The sequence below is a fragment of the Capra hircus genome, chromosome 13 (assembly GCF_001704415.2).
Source record: "Capra hircus breed San Clemente chromosome 13, ASM170441v1, whole genome shotgun sequence".
Lineage (NCBI taxonomy): Eukaryota > Metazoa > Chordata > Mammalia > Artiodactyla > Bovidae > Capra > Capra hircus.
In genome coordinates, this window is record NC_030820.1 from 32657708 (window position 1) to 32680791 (window position 23084).

The following is a 23084-nucleotide window of genomic DNA, read 5'->3' on the forward strand; positions in this document are numbered from 1 at the left end:
TCATACAGCAGAAACTAATACAACATTGTAAAGCAACTATGTGCTCAGTTGCTCAGTCATGGACTGTAGCCTGCCAGGCTCCTCAGTCGGTGGAATTTGCCAGGCAAGAATACTGGAGCAAGTTGCCATTTCCTCCTCTAGGGGATCTTCCCAACCCAGGGACTGAACCCTCATCTCCTGTGTCTCCTGCATTGGCAGGCGGATTCTTTATCACTGTGCCACCTGGGAAGCCCAAAGCAATTACACTCCAGTTAAAAAAAAAAAAAGATAGACCTGGTCAAACCATGGTTTATCCAGCCCAAAATTCTGGAAGATTCTGTGAAAGATCTTGACAGTCATTCCTGACACTGATTTCAAAGTGTCAGGAAGTTTACCCCAAATATGTATCCTTTGTGCTGTCATGGCCCTGCTTTTACATAACCTATTTCTGTGATATATACTTATTCTAAATCCCCCACTAGACTAGGACTTCCTCAGTGGGAAATTATTTACATCTGTATCCCTCCCCTCTTAAGCACAGTGATTAACAGGCCCCTATTGAATTCCAGTTTCAATCAGCACAGGATTTATTAGCACTTATGAGATCCTGGGCACCAAGCTAAACATTGAGAAAATGAGTCACAGTTAACTACCACCCAGGAACTTATTAAATACCTGGGGTTATAACACACTTAAACAGCTGGAGACCATTTGTTGTTGTTGTTGTTTAGTCACTAAGTTGTGTTTGACTCTTTTTCAACCCCAGGGACTGTAGCCCACCAGGCTCCTCTGTCCATGGAATTACCAAGGCAAGCATACTGGAGTGAGTTGTTATTTCCTTCCCCAGGGAATGTTCCTGACCCAGGGATCAAACACTTGTCTCCTGATTGGCAGGCGAATTCTTTACCACTGAGCCACTTGGAAGCACTAGAGTCCATTTAATGGCGGCCAATCAAATATGGTAGGTGAAATATTCACAGTAATCTTTGATTTCTCCTGATGCTCCAGTCAAGTAACAGTACAGAAATGCAAAAACCCTAAAGCCACAAATGTAGAGAAAACTTGAGAAAAGATCATCAGCAAACAGGATTTCAGTGAAACGTTGGAAGTGTGTAACTGCCTAAAAAGCTGGAAGATGGCTAAAACCTAAGCTATCAGGGCAGAAAGCCAAGAAGTCAGTCATTTTCCATACAGAATACTACCGGACACAAGGAGGGACGGCTGTAGGGTAAAGCTGAAAACAGGAAAATTTATTTGGCAGTTTATATAGGGATCTGTTAAAATGCAACTCCCCCAACCAAAAGGCCAGAAGATTGCAGCCTTCCCAACACAACAGAGGGAAGGAAGCTCACTGTGGAGAAGTTGAACCAGGAAATCCACGGATTCGGGGACACCAGACTCAACTGAAAAGAAGGGTGAGTCTGACTGAAAACAGGGAAACAAAATAAAGTCTACAAACTGAATGTTGACATCCCTCAGACTTACTCACCCTGATGAAAAGTGGCCACCAGACTCACGTTGACCTCATAAGAAACTGGAGAATTCCTCTCTTAGGAAACCAGTCCAAAAGAAATGTCTACATTGGACTTCCCTAGCGCAGTGGATAAGAATCCGCCTGCCAATGTAGGGAACACGGGTTTGATCCCTGGCCAGGGAAGATTCCACACGCCACAGAGCAACTAAAGGCCTGCACCACAACTGCTGAAGCCCATGCACCCCAACTAGAGAGCAGCCCCTTCTCTCTGAACTAGAGAAAGACCCAGCAAAGCCACCCCCACCCCCAACAGAAAAGAAATGTGTACGTAAAGTCACAACTTAAGAGTTTTCCTGATGAAATAGGGCCTTCCCAGTCCCACAGTGGTGAAAGCCATCAATCTCCAAACTCTGCTCACGTGTACAGAGCTTCTGATTGTTTCTCACTCAACATATTAGGACACCAAGGGCTACCACATGTTTGAGAAAATCCTCTAACATGACTGACAGGGACCAAAACAAATCACAGAGAATATTTAGAAAACCAAAAATAAAACAGAGTTTCAGAATAAGAGAAGATACTGTTCTATCAAGCAAGAACTGATTTCACTAAAAAATCCATTTGCAGAATAAAAATTCAGAAAATTATGTCTATATATATATATAACCAACAGAACAGTTGAAAGTAAAGTTGAGAGAATCTCTCAAAAAGGAGAACAAAAACCAAGGAAATGGAAAATAGGAAAGAAAAGAAAAGTATAGATGAAATGATACTAAAAACATGCCTGGAAGAAAATGCAGATCCTGCGCAAATGATCAGGCTCAGGAAGAATCAGACTTCTCCACCACAACAGGAGCCAGCAGACAGTGGACAAATGCCTTCAAACTGTCAAGAGTAGCTTTTTTCTTCCAATGAAGATTTGGAATGCATCATCAGCAAACAACTGGGGAAAAATAAGGCAATTATTAACTCCAGGAACAACAAAAAGTTGTACAAGACAGGAAATGTAATGATGGTATACTACATGGCTAAGCTGTGAATAATGATTACTTCGAATGTAAACGTGGCCTACTAATTTTAAAATGGTGACAAATACATTGGAAAGATGAAAAGGAAGAAAATGTGTGTGTTGATTCTGATGAAGGGCAGTGTAAAGGAGTTAGGACTTCATTTAATAATAAAAAATAATAAACCAATAAACAACAGTAAAAGAATGTTATTTAGAAATATGAAGGGATTATCATACAAAGTAAGCCAAAGACAAATATCGTATGATATCACTTATATGTGGAGTCTTAAAAGATACGAATGAACTTACTTACAAAACAGAAAGAGACTCACAGATATAGAAAACAAACTTAAAGTTACCAAAGGGGAAAGGGAGGGAGGAAGGTTAAACTAGGAGTTTGGAATTAACATATACACACAGTTCAGTTCAGTTCAGTTCAGTTGCTCAGTCGTGTCTGACTCTTTGCGACCCCATGAATTGCAGCACGCCAGGCCTCTCTGTCCATCACCAACTCCCGGAGTTCACTCAAACTTAACGTCCATCGACTTGGTGATGCCATCCAGCCATCTCATCCTCTGTCGTCCCCTTTTCCTCCTGCCCCCAGTCCCTCCCAGCATCAGAGTCTTTTCCAATGAGTCAACTGTTCGCATCAGGTGGCCAAAGTACTGGAGTTTCAGCTTTAGCATCATTCCTTCCAAAGAACACCCAGGGCTGATCTCCTTTAGAATGGACTGGTTGGATCTCCTTGCAGTCCAAGGGACTCTCAAGAGTCTTCTCCAACACCACAGTTCAAAAGCATCAATTCTTCGGTGCTCAGCTTTCTTCACAGTCCAACTCTCACATCCATACATGACCACTGGAAAAACCATAGCCTTGACTAGACAGACCTATATATATAAAATAGATAACCAATAACCAACAAGCATCTACTGTAAACACAGGGTATTATTGAGTACAAAATACTCAATATTTAGTAATACTGTATAAGGAGAAAGAATCTAGTTCCCTGATCAGGGACTGAACCCAGGCCCATGCATTGGGAGCATGGAGCCTTAGCCACTAGACCACCAGGGAAATCCCAGGAATAGGTATGTATTTGTTTGTTTCATTAAATATGAGACAAATTTTCCAACTGTTCAGTCACTAACTTGTGTCTGACTCTGACACCCCATGGACTGCAGCACACCAGCCTTCCCTGTCCTTCACTATCTCCCAGAATTTGCTCAAGCTCATGTCCATTGATTCAGTGATGCCATCCAACCATCTCATCCTCTGTCCCACCCATCTCCTCCTGCCCTCACTCTTTCCCAGCATCAAGGTCTTTTCCAGTTAATAAGTTCTTTGCATCAGATGGCCAAAGTATTGGAGTTCCAGCTTCAACATCAGTCCTTTCAATGAATATTCAGGACTGATTTCCTTTAGGATTGACTGGTTTGATCTCCTTGCTGTCCAAGGGACCCTCAAGAGTCTTCTCCAGCATGTCATAAACAGTGGTTATATTCTCAGACCCCCTCCAACTATTTAAAATTAATCTACAATGTAATCCAACCTAAATGCATTTATTATACATAAGCAATATTTTATAGGACTATTTCCAGGAGATAAATTTTAGGTTCCAAGCTGTAGGTAAATACTCCAGTAATTTTTTGCTATATAACAAGTTTTTGAAACTAAGTAGTTTAGGGACTTCCCTGGTAGCCCAGTGATTAAGAATCTGCCTTCCGGTGTGGGAGACATAGGTTTGATCCCTGTTTAGGGAGCTAAGATCTCACATACAGTGGGGCAACTGAGCCCATGTACCGCAAGTACTGAGTCTGAAGGCCTCAAAGAAACATCCCACATGATGCAACGAACATCCAGTACAGCAAAAAAAAAAAAAAAAAATTTTTAAAAAAGAAATCGAGTAGCTTAAACAATAACCATTTTATTACATCTCATGATTTCATGGGTCAGGAATTTGGGCAGGCCTCAGCTGGGTGATTCTTCTGCTCCAAGGGTGCCAACTGGGATTACTCACTGGTACTCAACTGTCGAGTGTGCTGGTCTGGACAGTTTAAGGTTCCTCCCTTGTCTGATGCCTGGGTGGGGATGGCTGGAAGGTTGGGATAAGCTGGGTCTATTGACTCTGACATGGTACTCTCTTTGTAATTGGTCTTCTCACGTGACATGTTAAAATTCCTCAAAAGAGTGTTTCAAGAGACCTAAGCGGAAGCTACAAGACTTCTCACCTAGTTTCAGATAGCATGCAGTATCATACTTCTACCACCTTGTACTGGTTCCAAGTGAGTTAAAAGAACTACCAAGATTCAAGAAGAGAGTGGGGACTTCCCTAGTGGTCCAAGGGTTAAGAATCTGCCTTGTAATGCAGGAGACTTGTATTCAATCCCTGGTCCGGGAACTAAGATCCTGCCTGCTGCAGGGCAACTAAGCCCACATGCCACAACTAGAGAGTCTGTTCGCCACAACGAAAGATCCCCATGATGCAACAGAGATCCTGAGTGCTGCAACTGTAGGCCTGAGACCCCTTGGAGGAGCGCATGGCAACCCAGTGTTCTTGCCTGGAGAACCCCATGGACAGGGGAGCCTGGTGGGCTACAGTCTATAGGATTACACAGAGTGAGACATGGCTGAACAACTTAGCACACATGCACAGCCAAATAAATAAGTGAATAGATAAAAAAAGATTCAAGGAAAATGGCTGCACAACAATGAGATACAAGTAGGCATGGGTCACTAGAGCACCATCTTTGGAGGCTACCTCCACAATGGAGATTTAATGTTCTAAATCTGTATAGGTGAAATACCACTCACATTTTCATAAGGAAAAAAATTATGTTAGTCAGTCTCAAACTGTAGTCTTAAGGAAACCTACTGTCTCACTGTTCATGTTGAATAATGTTGATCTTTCATATATTTGGAATAAAAACTGAGATGAATCATTTTTTAAAAATCAATCTTTTGTTTCCCTATGAAAATATTACTTAAACCCTATTGTTTGATATTCCTCACTTGTGTGATGGAACAATTTTTTGAAATATTTTGTTTTTGGGAATTCCTTGGTGGTCCAGTGATTAAAACAGTGTGTTTACTGCCAGGACCCAGGTTCAGGCCCCTTGAGGAACTATTAATAAGACCCTGCAAGCCACTTTGTGTGGCCAAAAAACAAGAAAAAGAAACATTTTGTTTTTCACATAGCCTTTTTTCCTTCCTGGTTCTGTGTGGAGTCAGGCTCTTTGCGTTCACTCGCCTAGAAGTGGGGTGTGTGTCAGATTCCAAAGCAGAAAGCTCTCGTAGATACTTCCCTTTCTGGATTTTGTTTTCGTAAAGCCTGAGCTTCCAGAATCTGTCATGCACAAAGAGGAAAGAGGTGAGAGTTGAAAGGCAACTAAAGGACGCTGAACAGCAGAGCTTCCCAGAGCTTCACAGCTTAGCCCTTCCATCCACCTCGTTTCTCTCACCAGACCTGTGAAACCACCTGAGTCACTTCTTTGTATCCTCTACTCCATGGAGCAGTCTGAAAATCACAGCTCTAGAACAATCATTGCTCAGATCTGAGTTGGGGAACAACTGGGAATGGTGGAATGGAAGTTGAGGAACTTCAGGTACACAGACGCCCATGTTTCTCTTCTGTAGATTTTTTAAAAATTATTTAATTGGAGGATAATTACAATATTGTAGTGGTTTTTGCCATACATTGACATGAATCAGCCATGGGTGTACATATGTCCCCCATCCTGAACCCCCCTCCCACCTCTGAGATGAAGAAAACAGTGGAGTTACAGGTGACTGGAACTGTTTAAGCCTGGAAGTATGGAAGAGTGTTGATGCTGATCATCAAAAACGGAGAGCTGAGTAGTTGCACTCGCTATTAGCAGGGAGTAATTTCATCTTTGGAATACTAATAAATCTGAGGTTAAGGGAAAGCATCCTAAACAAGGTGGCCTGCACACAGCTGGAGAGATGGGAACGTCACTCAGGTGAAAAGCTCAGGGCTATAGAGAAGAGACCCCAGCAGTTGTTGAAGTGAGCTCCAACAGCAAAGAGTAGAAGACTGAGGACAGAACCTTAATGAGATCCTGCTACAAAGGTTGAAAACAGGTGACCCGCGGGCTACAACAACCTTCTTCTTTGACTACTGCTTACTGAAAATGTTGTTTTCTAATATCATAGACTGTCAGAAACTGCCACCCAGAGTTACACCAGTAAGAAGAGAACATTCCATTCTTACCTAAGAGTCTAGGACACAGAGAGGTAGCCTCAACTGATTCTCAAGCCAGGTGCAGAGCTGTGGAAAAGGGGTTTCTGGAGACAATACTCCACACCTATCTTAACTTTGTAGTTAAAAGGAAACAAGACTTTTTGGGTCCACTTGTAGTCCAGATCTGGTATCACACAGCACCGCTTTGCTGGAACCAATCAAAATACAGATTCATTTAAATTTACCTAAATGCCACAATTTCCCCAAAGCTCTGTAACAACTCCATCCTTTTCTGTGTTTGGTGAGATGTCCCAAGATGCCTAAGGTGTGAACTCTTCCCCCTTTGCTGTGGATCAATAAACCTGAATCTTAGACTCTGGACTCATTTCTGCAGGCATTAGCATGATCAGGGGAGGACAGAGAACAACTGGAGGCTCTCATAGTACACTCCTTTAGGATTGATTGGTTTGATCTCCTTGCTGTCCATCAGACTCTCAAGAGTCTTCTCCAGTCAATCCTAAAGGAAATCAACCCTGAATATTCATTGGAAGGACTAAAGCTGAAACTCTAATATTTTGGCCACTTGATCCGACGAGCTGACTCATTGGAAAAGACCCTGATGCTGGGAAAGATTGAGGGCAGAAGGAGAAGGTAGCGACAGAGGATGAGATGGTTGGACAGCATTACTGATTCATTGGACATCAGTTTGAGCAAACTCTAGGAGATATTGAAGGACAGGGAAGGCTGGTGTGCTTCAGACTGTGGGGCTGCAGAGTCCCACACGACTTAGCGACTAAACAATAGCACACGCCTCTATTTTTTTTTAATTGGTTTTTTTTTTTTTTTTTTTTTTGGCCACACTGCAGCAGCATGTTGGGTGGGATCTTAGTTTCTCCACGTGGGATGGAACCCCTGCCCCCTGCATTGCAAGACGGATTCTTAACTACTGGAGCACTAGGTAAGTCCTACACTCTTCCATTTTACGAACAAAAATCGGGGACTAGGATTAGCGGTCCTAGTTGTCTTTGCAGTTTTTCTGTCTTCACACTCCAGATGTGGAGACTGATGAGTTCCATAGGATTATTACGGAGTCATTGGGACCGCCAGTTCCCCGGGGGTCTTCTCCCACCTTACCCTACTGTTGCACTTTTCTTCAGCACCTTCTAGTCCTCAGACGAAACTTCCTTTTTCTTATTCCTGTCCCCCAACCCCCTCTCTTAGGAATGAGCAACCGCTTGAACCATAAGCCACGTCCCGCCCTTCATTCAAATCTTCCTTTTTCTGGCAAAGCGCTCTAAAAAGGTGGGCTAGAAATCAATGTATCTCCAGACAAAACAGAAAGCGAACACGTCCTAACAGGAATATAGTTTTTCACTTAAACTACAACGTCAAGCACTTTTAACAAGGTCCCTTGTCCTCTACAGAAAAAAACGTTAGGACACCGCTTAACTCCGTGGAATGTTCTGCGGGGTCGATAGCTCACTCTGCGCTTGCGCGCCCGGTAACTTGGCCCTGCAACCCCGGCGTGGAGCAGCGGCGCGGCCACGGATTGGTCGCCGGGGCGCCGGTCCGCCGCGCGTGCGCAGTTCTCCGTCCGCGCCGCCCAACCCGCCGCCAGTCCGCGGCCTCTGGAGTGGTCAGGCTGTAGCCGGCGAGCCGGCGAGCCGACAGCCGGGCAGGCTGAAGGTGGGCTCGGCCTGCTGTCTCCCAGGAAGACAAGGGGGCTCGCGCTCCCGGTCTCCGGGATCTCTCAGCCCAGCAACCTGCCCCGCCAGTCAAGGGAGAAGCTGAGGAGGCCCCGCCGCCGCCATGGCTGCCATGATGGGTCGGAAGTGAGTCTGTGGGTGACCGTGCCGGCCCGGGCGCTGCCGCCCAGGTCCCGGCCGCCCCGCCAGTGAAGCGCGACGCCGCGGACCGCGGGCCCTCGGCCTTCGCCACGCTAGCCCCCTCGGCTCGGCCTACTTTCTCCAAGACTGAGCGGCGGGGAGTGGCTCCCGGCCTCCGGCCCCGGCAGCCGGGAAGATGGCGGACCCGGCCGAGTGCAACATCAAAGTGATGTGTCGCTTCAGACCGCTCAACGAGTCGGAGGTGAACCGCGGCGATAAGTACATCGCCAAGTTTCAGGGAGAAGACACGGTCATGATCGCGGTGAGTGCCCCTGCCCCCACCCAGGCTCCCTCCTTCTGGCCCGGCCGCCCCGGGAGCTGAGAGAAGTGGGGAGTGAGCGGAGAGCGAGCTTTGGGGCGCCCCAGCCTCCCCAGTGGGGTCCGACGGCCCAGGGGAGGGGCTCGGCGCCTCGTCGGGTGCTCCGGGGTCGCCCCACCCCGGTCTGCAGCGCCGGGGACGGGAGGCACCCGCCCTGGGTCCCGGGCACTCCCCTACCTGGGGCGCGGGTGGAGCTGTCGGGGAACCAGTTGAGTGCTCGTTCGCCGGCTTTCTGTGCGCCTGCAGGTTCTGATGTAGATGTAGTCGGTGTGTCGACCCCCTTCCCCTCAGATTTATCATTCATAAAATAAATCAGAGTTCGGCCTAGAACGTTGGGATCTGCCTTACCGAACTTTAAATAGTAATGATATTTAGTCTTAAAAGAAATCTTTAATGTGCGTTAGGCCGTCTTGTTTCCTCCGTGGAGAAGGAAAACCATAACTAACAGTCGCAGTTATGCTGGTACCTTCAATGTTCACCCAACCCGCTTTTTGAGTTTACAGTCACAAATGGCTAATACAGGGCTTGTAGAAAGTAATTTTCTTTTGAAATCGAAGCGCTCGATTTTGTCTCATCCACCAACGGATCTCGCCGATCAACGTTGGGTTAAATAAGTAACCAAGAGACTCACTGGGTTTTATGGGGTAGCACTCCGGGAAAGAGTGTTAACTTTTCGTGTGTATATCAAAATATTATAAAAGCAAACTTTAAAATATATATATATATATATATAAAATTTGATCAGTAAACTAGATTTCTTGTTAGTATCAGATTCCTACTTCTACAATTAAGATCTGCCTTGAAGAAAAATGACTTCGATAATCACAAAGATGGTGAGATAATGTCTTTTGTAACGTAAAACATAACGTGAAAGGTCTTGAAAATAATTCCCAATTCAAGGAGATTAAAATGTAGAGTAAGATAACTGCCTACAGAACAGTGAACTCTGACAAAAAATTAAATTCCTCTTTCTTGCTAATGCCATCTTTCTACATTGCTATCACCCCCCCCAATTTTAGTGTTAACTTTTTCACCTTACCATTTAGCATAAGTTTAAATATCTTAATGTAGAAATGGGACAGAAATATCACAGGAGATGGAACATTGAAGGTTAGAAGCATTGACATGTAAGACAGAACTCAAGTTCCTTGAATTTTTATGTGAAAGTTTCCAAGTTCCGCTCTAGAAGATTAATGTCCTAGCTCCACATTGCTTGGGAGGGTTTTGGCAAACAAGTCATTAGGTTCCTAATAACTGCCAGCTCTTACTGTGTGAAGACTGTCAGGCTGGTTCTTTGTTAACAAGTCCACAGAAAAACCCTTGCTATACATGACATCATGGAGAGGCCAAGAAGTTATGCACAAAACTAATCATCCTTTTCCTTCAGGATGAGATATTTCACATGATTTTAGAGGATGCTCACTAGGCCTGGATTGTTAGTTGGCCAACACTAGTAGGCTGTTAGTTTCTCATAGGATTTTTGTGATTGCTCAGCCTCTACAGTGGTTGACATAACCAAGCTATTTTCCTTTCAGATTTGTGTTAAGGCTGTTTTATTTCTTCAGATTTTTTTGTGTGTGTGGGTATTTACACAAACCTATAGTATTATGAAAATTTATTTGTTGTAATGGTAAGATTTAGGATTCACAAAATGTTTTATGGTTTGGTTAGAAGATAGCCTTCTATTGCAGGCCAAATATGACATAAGATAGGAGGAAAGAGTTAAAAGAAAATAAACAATTACCACAGGAAGCACACATTTATTTTAGGTTGTTTTCCTTTGGATAAAGTTATTTTAAGTTCCTTACTTAGGTTTCCTTAGTACTTAAGTCAATTCAAGTGGTGATATTAAACACCATGGACAGGTAATTTAGTCATAAATCAGTAATGTACAGTTGACTTTTACATAAACTGGTAAGCATTTTAGTCGTTTCGGGTTTTTATTTTTTTGTTTTTAAGTATAAGCAGAAGTATATGACAACTGAGTGTGATACAGCTTTAGAAAATGTAAGGCAACATGTTTAGTTCATTACTTTCAGAAACCAGTCTTTTGCATGTAGAAGTCATTAATTACTCTGAGATCTCTTTAAAAAAATTTTTTTAAGTGCATTCTTTAATGTTTTCTTTTAAAGTTATCTGAGAATTTGTAACGGCAGCTAGAAGTGGAAATAGAAACCTCTAGGTAAAGTCATCTCTTGTTTTTTCTTCATTTTACTGGATACTCACCCTGATTCAAAGTAAATAGATTAAGAAGGAACTGCTGCGGTGCAGCATTTAAAATTAAATTGTCTGAAATAATTTAAAAACATTTTGTACACAGCCTTCTGGTTAAATCAAAATTTAAAAAATAAGTATTTTAGGGTGTTACCGAATTGTAAGTGTAATCAGTGCTCACAAGGAAGGTAATTTTTTAGGATTCTGATGTTCATCTAAGTTTAGTTTCCAATATATTGTCCGAACTTTTTTCCTGTTACTCACGTAGTCAGTGATTTTAATGTGATGTGACCCCATAGCTGTGTAATCTTGCAGTGTTTTTCTGTGCTTTGCAGCCTTTGTACAGATATATATATATATATATATATATTTTTTTTTTTGGTAGTTAAATGCTCAGTGAAGTGCTATACATATCACATATTGAATGAAATAGAAATGTGTTATTTTTTGAAGATCTTTGACAGTGATATGGTAGAACTCATTGCTTTAGATAAGCAAACTTGTGATCCACAAAAACTGGGGCACAGGGGAAACGCCTTCTGGAGTTCAAAGGAGCCAGCTGAAAACACTGAATAAAAGAAATCAATAAGAAAAGTTATTCCTTCATCTGTTTATGCATCATAAAAGTGGAACATGCATACATGCATCACGTATCTTTACTATCTATCATTCCTTAAATGGTATACTGTAGAGGCCGTCAGAATCCAAACGGACTGTTGTGGTTCATTGAAATTAGACCTAGTTCTTACCTCCAGCACAGCACAGTTTCCCTTTCAAATGAATGATAATTTGATGTTCGATCCTGATTACCTTATATATGAAAATTGAAAAAAGGAGCCATCAAATAATATACCTTTACAGCTGCAGAATGTTAGCCCATAATCAGTGTCTAACTAAGGAAAATCTAATATGATGTAATCCCATGTGATCTGAAAATCACTATTCAGAATTCCAGAGAAAGACATATTCCTGCCAGAAGTGTGTCCTTTGTAACCAAATTTGGTGTTCAGCCTGGTCTGTGCAGATTCAGATAGGAACCACTCAACTTAAGAAATCTAAGGTAAATAAACATTCCTGTTTGGTTTTGTCTCCTTGAAGCCTAAGTTAGATGTGAATACATCTTGTGTGTTGGAGTATTTTTGAAGATACACATTTTTAAAGGCTGCATAATGTATATTTCAAGACCAAGGGCCAAATTTTTAAAGATATGGATATCCAGATCATGCGTGTTTAATTTATTTGAAAGATTATTAGTTATGGGATGTACCTTTGTTATAGACCATTAGAAATAGTTTTTATGTTTCACAAGTCTCATTTTTCATCCAGGAAGCCAGGATCACATTTGCTTTATTTAAGGAAATTATAATTCAGTTTTGGAATTAAAGTAAGGCTATTTTGTCAACTTAATACTAAACACTGAAGATAGTTTTTTATTTAACAGTGGTATAACTTCAGACACAACTTAGCCACTAAACCACCAACAACAACTTTAAAAAGTCACTCAATCCGAGCTTTATTATCTTTATATCTGCATGTTCATATTCTTATTCTAATACAGTGGTAGTTTGCATATTTGGTATGAGGTGATGCCTGAATAAACAGCTGCATAAAGTATCAGCTTTTGAGGCAGACTTTATATTACCTGTTATTTTTGGCATATCTTTTTTTAAATGTTTGTGAGCAGTTTAGTCGATGTAAAACTGAAGATAGGACTTCAGTGGTGTTTGTTCTTTTTATCGTTTAAATGTTTATTTTAATAAAATAATCATTTGCCTTATTTTGGAAGGATGCAGTTGTCATACTGTTACCTGACTTCTACTGATTAACTTGTTTCTTCAAGCAAAATTAGAATTATTCGTGAATTCACTAATGGTGGAGGCTGTCTCTGTTTCAATTCAGTTAACATTACTGATCACTTATATTCAGTTCTCCTATATAAGTGCTTAGCTTACTGTTTGAGAATTTATCCAGCCTTCTCCTCTGTTGTTCTTTGTGCCCTATTCTCATACTAATTAAATGTCATTTCTAAAATTGTGTTACTCGCTTACAATATCTCATACCATGTCGTCATTTGGTCACTAAGTCATGTCTGATTCTTTGCAACCCCATGGACTCCAGCATGCCAGGATTCCCTGTCCTTCATGATCTACTGGAATTTGCTCAAACTCTTTTCCACTGAATCGGTGATGCCATCCATCTCATCCTCTGTTTTCTTCTGCTCCTGCCTTCAATCTTTCCCAACATCAGGGTCTTTTCCAATGAGTCGCTCTTTGTATCAGGTGGCCAGAGTATTGGAGCTTCAGCATTAGTTCTCATACCTTATAGATTCTAAATAAATGTTTGCTGAGTAAATGAAGAGAGAAAAATACTTTTTTTTTTGATAGAACAAAATATAAGTATAGTTTATTTCTGTTATTTTGTACTTGTGTTTTCAGAATTATCATGAATACATCTTGTGCCATCAGTGAAATAGTAGATTGTCTTTTATTAGCCACACCTGTAGATTTGAATGTCAGTGTCTCAGAATCTTAGCAGAAGGACACTTTATGTGTGTTGTAGCCAAAGAATAATCAGACGTTGAGAAGCCTACATTTAATTGATGCCAAAGGGAGGTCATCTGAGTATATCCTTCAGGAATGCTTTCAGCTGCAGAGAGAAAACAAACAAACAGATGGTGGTTTAAATAAATAAGAGGTTATTTTTCTTACATAGGAAGTCTGGAGATGGACCTTTGCTTCTTGCTGACTCAGTTACCCTCTGTCATCCTTAGTTATTAACTTGTCATCATCATATCTGTCTTGTTTGCAAGATGGATGCTCCAGTTCCAGACATTCATCCCAGAAAGGAGAAAGGGCAGGTTTGGCTGAAGTGATTCTCGGACACCTCCCAGCAGACTGTCACTTCATAGTGTCTAGAGCTGGGTCATGTGGCCAGTAGTTACAAGGAGACTCAGGTAGCAAGTGGTTAGTTTCCAGCCTGTCTGGTGGGAGGCCAGAAGGGGAATTGGGAATGGCTTTGGCCTTTAGGGGCTGTTTGTGTCATTGTTAGTGTTATTCCAAGCTTTGGGGAGGGGAATTGTGGGGTATAGTTTCTAAAAACTATGATCTTTTTTAGCTAAGACCCTAGGCAGTATTCTACAAGGTGAAGGATTTTTTCTGGGGTCATGATTGTTTATTTTGGGGCCCAGCTCCCTTCTTTTACTTTAGAAGAGACTAGAGAGCTGGCACGGAGAAGGCAATGGCACCCCACTCCAGTACTCTTGCCTGGAGAATCCCAGGGAGCCTGGTGGGCTGCTGTCTGTGGGGTCGCACAGAGTCGGACATGACTGAAGAGACTTAGCAGCAGCAGCAGAGAGCTGGCACACACTTACTTTCAGTTCTGAGAACCTTCGTGCTTCCTCACTCATCTTTAGATGCTTACTTTCTCTCTCAGATTACTAATTGTTCCTGCCATCTTTTAAACTTGCTAGGATCTTGCCCATCATAAAACATAGCTTTCTTTGAGCCACAGCTAGATTTCTGTTCAGTTACCTCCTGTTCTTTTTTCACCTCTTTCCAATCTGATCTTTGTCATTGGAGTCTTCAATTTTGCCTTGACCTCTCCACTATGTATGAGATAGTCACTTCCTCGAAAATTCTTCCTTAACTTGCATGGATAGTATATGCTCTGATTTTCATTTCATGCCTCTGGCTCCTTCCCAATTATCAGCTGTGCTCAAATTGTGTTCTCTAGGCCCTTTAAGGGACTCACAAAATCAAAACTATTAAAAATAATGTTAAAATGTGTTACTTGCCTTTTTAACCATGTTGACATTTGATTTGCGCATCCTTGCACTTGAGATTGAAAAACATCCTTTGGTTTCTTGACTCTCCAAGTTCTTTGAACCTCGGGATCCGTAAGCATCTTGTTCCCAGTGCCTGGAGTGCTTCCCCACACTCACTCTCTCTTGTGAGTAGCATTGACGAGACTGACAGTTGGTGTGCTCTTTATTCTTTGGTTTACTAACATCCCTTCTCCAGAGTGATTCTCTGCTGTTCTTCTGCCTTCCCCAGTCTTAGGTTCTCCCCTAAGTGCTGTCATAGCCCTTCTGAAGTACCCTGTTGTGCAGGATGGAATTCTAGTCACTTAATTATTTGTCTGATATCTGCCCCACTGTTATTTCCACTAAAGCAGAGAGTGAATCTGTCATGGTCATCCTTGTAGTGTGGTGTCCAGCATAACTGGCATTCCATAAATACTTCAATGGATGAACGGTTGAAATGCTGTTGCACTGCACTGAAAAGCTGAATAGGATAATGGAAGGAAACCTGAACTGAAAGGAGACTTGAGATTGAATTTTAATTTTATCGTTTACATATTTGGACCTTTCACGATTCTAATTCCTTATCTGCAGGATGAGTTAGTGTTGAAAATGGAGTCTCTGTCTGCCAGAAAAGAGACTCATTAAGTAAAAACCACTCAACAGTATGAGTGCCCACCATAGTAACACTTAATTTCTGTGCTGGGCCTTGGAAATACAACAAAGATTAAGACAGACATACTTGGTTTTGTGGAGTTTATTTAGTGGGTTTGTTCCTGGGCCCTAAGTAAGGACTTTTCCAGAAAGGTTCTAAGTGATGCATCATAGGTATCCTATTTTGAAGGTTAAATATATGGTGATGTCTTTAAAGGAGCTTAGAAATGTCTGTTCACATTTAATTTGTGTAGTTGAAACTTTTGTTTCTGTTTTTCAGTCCAAGCCTTATGCATTTGACCGAGTGTTCCAGTCAAACACATCGCAAGAGCAAGTGTATAATGACTGTGCAAAGAAGATTGTTAAAGGTAAATATATTATACCTTCTAAGTCATCCCAGCAGTAAGTCCAGTTTTGTTTGTGATCTCTTCAGTTTACCCAGCTTTCTTTTTTTTTCATTTTACCTTCCCTTTCTTTTTAGATAGTTGCAGAAGTTCAAATAATAAAAAGGTCAAATATAGTTAAACCATATTGCTCAAATTTCATGAAATAATTTATGTAATGTTGTACACATATCCTTGGAATATGTACTTCTATTAAATATTCCCAAGAGAGTTTCTAAGGTAGTTGTTCTATAAATATAGCAGCATGAGAATGAAGGCAAAATTACTAGACAAGTTTCTATAAAGTAATAGGAAATGGCAGCCTGTCATTCTCCTGTTCCAGTGTTATTCCTTCCCCAGGGACTTGCCCTGTAGTCAAATGAGAGACCCTTGAGGAATTCACCAGAGGTGCCAGAGATGAGAAAAGTGTGTACATTGCTATTAATACCATTAACCTATGCTAAGATATTTTGTAAAAACAGAATCTTAGAGCTGAGAGGGCGTTGTGATTATCTGGATTTACTAATAAACTTTATAAAAATAAGTGCAGAAATATATCAAAAGGATCTGATGATTAAATAACTATTGCTTTGTGAAATGATTTCTTTCACTCTTTGACAGCTCTAATTGTTAAAAAATACTTCTCAGATTGAGGCAGCATCTGTCGTCTTGTATTGTTCACTGAGCTAGTGGGATTGGCATTCAGTATCAGGTGGTTAGGTTAGGATTAAGTAGGAACACAGACATTTCATCCAGTAACAGGAGGAAACAGAGTTTATGGGTAGAAGTAGGTCCATGCCTGTGATGGAAGGAAAATGTTCATTTCATATTAACTTCATTTTGTCTCTGATACAGGGAACAGAGTTGTTAACAGAGAGGGGGGGTGGGGGAGGAAGTGTGAGGAAAAGGTATGAAGTCATCTAGCAGTGTGGAAGTGAATGGATTAGGGAGATGTGGCAAGATTGCCAGGTAGCATTTAGAACGCACTTGAGGTTAGCTGCCAGAGAGTTGAGTTTACCCAGTTGTGGGTTTACCCAGTCCCTGTGAGTTTGCCAGGAAGTACACAAGAAGGAGAGGAGGGCAGGAGATGTAGTCAGGAGAGTGATGCTAATGGTGAACTGTGGAATCTAAGCTGGCTGAGGGGGAGAAGGATGCAGGTTGCTAGGGAAGGGGGTGATTTACTATGGGACAGTGAAAAAGGTGGTAAAATTACAGTCTCAGTGGAGTGAAAGGTTTGCTGAAATCAGGGCAATAGAAGGAGTAAAAGGAAGTGAATACTTGATGCTCGGAAGGCAGTGCACTTGATGCTCGGAAGGCAGTGCAGTTGGTAGTGAAAGGAGTGTGACCATGGACTTGGTATCTAAAGGAGAAAAGGATAAGACCGTGGAGAAAATGAGGGTAAGGATCTGAGAGGCCAGGATGTCATCTAGTACACAGACATCTAGTAATGGGATCACTCACTACTTAGACGTGAAACCACCAAGGGTTATAGCAGGAAATGGGATCGGTGTGAGAAGGTGGACAAGAGGGAGAATTAACTGGGATTCTGTAAACAATTGCGAGAAAGAGGAATAGACAGCATTATCTTTTGTTGTAAGCGTCAAATAGTTTTCCAGACGGATCTCTCTGTCAGGGACGCAGTTATGCTACATTCTTTGATTTTGGTGTAGGTTTGTCATCAGTATAGCATAAGATTACTTTAGTTTTTTTAATAATATAAAGTTATTGATTCATGAATTCACGGGCAGTTTAAATGTATGAATCATTTTCATATCCGATCCAGCCAGCATTAGACCCAGTCTGCACTTGAGTATTGTAGATTTTAAAATCTGCATGCAAGCCTTTAAAGTGCAGATTCTATTCTGTTGTTTTAGCTCATAATCCTATTTTGAGTTTTGTTCTTACAGTTGTATTACTAGGGATCTAAATTGGCTATCAGCCTGTTTTGATAAGTCTGTTACAGTGTCAAGGATATTGAAGGCATTTTTTTTTTTAAGGTCATTAAGCACACTGGAGTTTGGAAAGTATTACTATGAATCATTTAAAAGTGCTTAATGGACCATGGTCCTTAGCCTAATCTTCTAGAAATGGAATATGGCTGTTGGCGGTTATTTAATCACACTGGATATTTAACTAACTTAAACTTCTCTTACCTGTACATTTGTCTAATTCTTAGCTTGGCAACATATTCTCAAGAATATGATGGAAAGCTTGCAGCCTTTTGTGAAATCATGGTGCATGACTGGTTTTTCCTCACATACTAGTTGAGTGACCAGTAAATGAGATTAGTTCAGCCCTAGTTTTTCCTTAGTGAAATTTTGGTGTACTTGTCTGCTGTTCCCAGAATCTATCGTTTTTCACTTTTTGAAAATGAGTGTAGTATTTGCAAGTTAGTCATCTTCTTTTACCTCTGTTTTCTGTGACTTTTGTGAAATGTTTGTCCTTGGGATGTAATTCTCTTAAAACTAGATACTTGAGCTCATTTAAAACCATTCTTTGACCATCCTACCCACCTTAATCCCAGACTCCCTCTTAGCAGTGTTTTTTCTGTTCATTTTGCAGATGATGTTGTAGAAAATGGTAATACGTCATTTACTGACATAGGCATCTCTTTTAGGCATTGCAGGTCTACTCATTCGTTATTCTTCTTCTGAACATTTTAAAAGCTCTCTTTAGGGCGTTAGTTTTTGTTTTTGTAAAATTCGTTTATCCCGGGCTTAACCTTTCTCACATTGTTCTAGTGATTTTATCTCTTTTGTACATTTCTCAGTGATACAGTCTCGTTAACAAGAGGCTCATACCTGCTTTCTCAGAACTCTGTGGTCTGTTGTCCTGACGTCTAGAGTACTTGTTTCTACTACCTTATATTCTGTTTCATTACTATTTACAACTCTTAAGATGACTTCATTCTTTTTTTTTTTTAATCTCTGTCCTTTTCCTCAACATTTTGATCCCTTTTACTTTTTACCTTTTACAGAAGATTTCGGCTTTACTGTTTGGAACCGAGTTCTGAGTGGCAGTTCCCTTCTTAGCAATGTGATTAAGAGCACAGGCTTTGGAATCAGACAAACGGGGTTGAAGTCTAGGCTTTGCCACTATTTAGCTTTGTGACTTGTGGCAAGTCCCTCAAGCTTTCCAAATCTTTGTTTCCTCTGTAATAAGCGTAGTGTAAGGATTTAAAAAGATAAAGGTCTTCACTCAGGACCTGGTATGAAGTAAACAATATAACAGATAGCAACTGCTGTTCATTTCCTTTATCCTCTAAGAAAAGAAATTACTTTCTTAGTTCACTCTGAACTAAGGATAATTACTTAGCCACAACTGAACTTGGGATAATTCATAACCTGTATAGATACTTTCACTCTATAAAATTAGATTTCAAACAAGTTACAATGGAATGTTTCTGTCTCTGTCTCTGTCTCCCTGTGCCAGCTTTGTAATTTATAGAAAGATATCATGGGGCTATGACATTTTCCTTTTATTTTCACCCAGAAACTCTCTACCACTTTGGAGGAGCCTGGTTGTAGTAGCTGATAGAACTTGTCCTGGACAAGATACAAGTGAGGTGGAGTTTCTAATAAATACATAGATTTAAGGAGAGTGACACGGTGGGGGAGAATGATGAGGTGTGAGGACAGAAAAATCAGTTAAATCATGGCAGGTTGGACTTGGGACACTCATTGGCACACAGATCAAGTAGAGGGACGTGGTTAGAAACTGGTAGGCAGGGATCAAAACAGTGTTGGGTGAGCTGGTGTTTCTCCTGAGATGTGGACTCGAGGAGCAAGCTGCCAGGTGTGAGGTGAGAGCAGCTAGTGTTCTCTGGGTCCCTCAGCATCCACCAGGGTTGCGTTGTTTCATAAATTTATGTACAAGTATTTAGCTTATGTGTAGGGCTATAACCTTTTCCTTTTTGTAGATTCATTAGATAAATTTTTTTGTTGTTTTGAACATGGTTTATCCACTTGCATTCTCTTGAGTTCTGAACCTGAGTGATGTCTACCAGTTGGTTTCCCTGGTGTAAAGTAGTAGTCATTTATTTAGCATTTGCTGTTTGCCAGGCATCTTACCAGGCCTCCTCCTATTCCCTAGTTTCCCACCATAGCTTCCTTCCCTGGACTGTCTGCCACTGTATCCATTTTAATTTTTCCAGATGTAGCCTGCCATGTGTTTATTTTGGTTCCTCTGTTCCTTGAGAGTGTAGTGTGGTAGCTAAGAACATGTCTTTGGAGCCAAGACTGGCTGGAATGCCTCCCAGCTCTACCTTACTAGCTGTGGAACTGTAGGCCACAGTTTCTCAGTTTTCTCATCTGTAAAATGGGAATAAAATAGTGCCTTGCGTAGAGTTTTGTGAGGATTAAATACATTAATACATGAAAGATTATTAGAGCCTCAGGGCTTCCCTGGTGGCTCAGTGGTAAAGAATCCACCTGCCAATGCAGCAGTTGCAGATTCTATCCCTGGGGCTGGAAGATGCCCTGGAAGAAGGAAATGGCATCCCTCTCCAATATTCTTAGCTGGGAAATCCCACAGACAGAGGAGCATGGTGGACTACAGTCCATGTGTGGCAAAGAGTTAGACATGATTTAACGACTGAACAGCATAGAACCTGACATATAATGCCTTCAAATGTTAGCAGTAATAATTTTATATGACTTCTAATGTTCACAGCCTTACCCTGAGCAGACATTTTTGCTGATGAGAAAGCTGAAGTTCAGAGAGAATAAGTGACTTTTATGAGGTTGTAAGCTATTGCCTGACTTGCTAAGTATGTTTCTCTTGTTTACAAAGTATGAAAGTATTATTTGTCCATAGTTCCACCTCCATCTGTTTCTCACAAGAAAGGCAAAAGTATAGAGGGGCGGGACTCTTCAGAAAGGTGAGGGAGATTCTCTGTTTTAGTGTTAATAATAGTCATTCAACAAGTATTTGACTTCATCCTAAGTGCCAGGCACTGTGCTAGGAGTTAAACACAGCCCTGGCCTCAAGGATTTTATAGGCTCATGAGGAAGACAGTGGTCAGTATTATGATAAAATGTAGGTGCTACAAGAACACATAGGGTGGGACTCTTACCCAGATTAAAGCCTAAGCTAGTCTCAAGGGTGCACAGGAATAGGAAGGAGAGTGAGGTGTGCCCTCCAGACAGATGCCTGTGGGCTAAGACTGTCCACATGTGGAAAGGATCGCCCGTGTTGAGGGAAGACATACATTGTGGTATGACTGTGATGTTGAACCATCTGAAATGGTCAGATTCAGCCATTTTTTTTTAAGCAATAAAAACAGTGTGAGGGGAAGGATAATGGGAGATAGAGTTGAAAAGGCAAACAAGAGCCAGTTCCAAAGGTGCCTAATTTTATTGTTTATAGATGCATACTCTGGGGTTTTCAAAGAGAAGAATATTTTATTTGTGTTTGTTTGTTAAAGGTCTATACTTTTAAAATATTCATTGTATGTAAATTTTACCTCTGAAGAACAAAACTGCGAAACGTTGAGTTCTAGCCAGTGCTGTATGCATGCTGGAGTATTTAGATGGAAATGTACTAAAATCTCTGAAATACATTGAATAAATAAAATGGGTGGATGGATACATGATTAAAGCAAACAGTAAAACAATAAAATGTTACTGATAGAATCTTAGTACTGATTATAGGGTTGTTTACTGTAAAATTCATTGTTTTTCTGTATGTTTACACTTTTTTATAAAAAACATTGACAGATTACTCTAGAAAGCAAAAGTCAGGAATGGATTTGGAGGTAGGCAGGAAGGGATTATTTTTCTAATTGATAACACTGTTATTACTTTAATGATAGCCTGGTGCCTCTATAAATCAGCTAATCCTGGTTCTATCCCTTGCTCCCAGGACAGAGAGCCTAGATTATAGTTTTCAGTAAACATTTAAAGATTGACTATTCCATAATCTCTGTTATCATATAAAAGATTTAAGCTTTGCTTAAAGTCCCAAATACAAACATATATTTTTATCCTACAAGCCCTCATGTAATGTGTTTCACCTAACACATATATTTTTAATATCATATAGACATACACTATTTATATGATCTTAGGAAAGTCATTTATTCATTCATCTACCAGTATTTATTAAGTAGTTATTGTGGTGCTAGGTAATTGGATCATAGCATGGATGAACATTCATGTGTAGATCTACCAAAGTTTTGGAGTTTATCCTTAGATTTTGTGTGATCGATTAAAAGATCTTTTGCAGAGGGTGTGACATTGATATACAGAGATCAGTTATATATATAAGAAGTAGATTGGAAAGGGTCTAGTGCTTCTTTTTTAGCCCAGACGATTTTGTCTTCAGAATTATTAACAGAAATACTGCAATCTTAATCTGTTTTAACTGTAATTCCTGAAATTATTTTGCTTCTCTTCATGAAACTGGAAAGATATTGAATGAAAGTTTCAAATGTTTGAGATCTCTTAAAATCTTCCCAGAGAAGTAAGTACTAATACCTTCTTTTTCTTATAAATCAATATTTCTATAGCAAATCTAATATCTAGTTAGTCGTGACCAATGTTGGGACCTTTTTTTTCTTTTTCTTTTTTCTTTTTATGAATAGTCAACTTAAAAAAAGACAAGGATTTGCTTGCTTATTACAAATTTATTTTCCACTGTTACCATCTGCTGTTTCCAGCAGAGGCCTCAGTTTGTACTTTGGCTTCCTCTAAAATAGTATATGATTTTATAGTACCTTTCTTTTTACGAAAACAAGGGAAAACAATTTTAAAAGTCCCCAACAAACTGAATCCCCAAAACTGGAAACCAGAAGTCACCTTGCTCACTCGCATTCCACCACTACTCCTTAGCCTAGTAAAAGAAGCTGCTTAAATGTTAATGGTAGGTCTTGGGGTACACAAAGGGCTAGAAAAAAAAATTGTGTGGTGTTTTTTTTTTTTTTTAATTCCATAGAAACTCCCTGATAATTGATTTTGAGATGGGACTGGGCTTGTTATACTTTGTATAATGAGGAATATTGTGGATTTTAACCACCTGTAGGCAACCAGTCTTCCTTCTAAAAGCTAGTTCATATCTGTACATAAACTGGCAGAGCATTTTTTTTTCCTTTTAGGTCATGCAAAGCTGTAGAATACTGTTGCATTGACATCTAAGATGTACATTGACAGGAGAGATGATTATAAGCAATG

At 40.6% G+C, this 23084-nt stretch overlaps 1 protein-coding gene across 3 annotated transcripts in view; it reads left to right on the forward strand.

Moving 5' to 3' along the window:
• Positions 8235-23084, forward strand: part of KIF5B (kinesin family member 5B) — a 47260-nt gene continuing 32410 nt past the window's right edge. For 2 of the 3 annotated variants that reach the window (XM_005687994.3, XM_018057171.1), the window contains exons 1-2: positions 8235-8808; positions 15813-15900. In XM_005687994.3, the coding sequence (XP_005688051.1) occupies positions 8683-8808; positions 15813-15900 (214 nt within the window). In that variant the 5' untranslated portion in view covers positions 8235-8682. The remainder of the gene's footprint in view (positions 8809-15812; positions 15901-23084) is intronic. The other variant, XM_018057170.1, reaches the window with a different exon arrangement.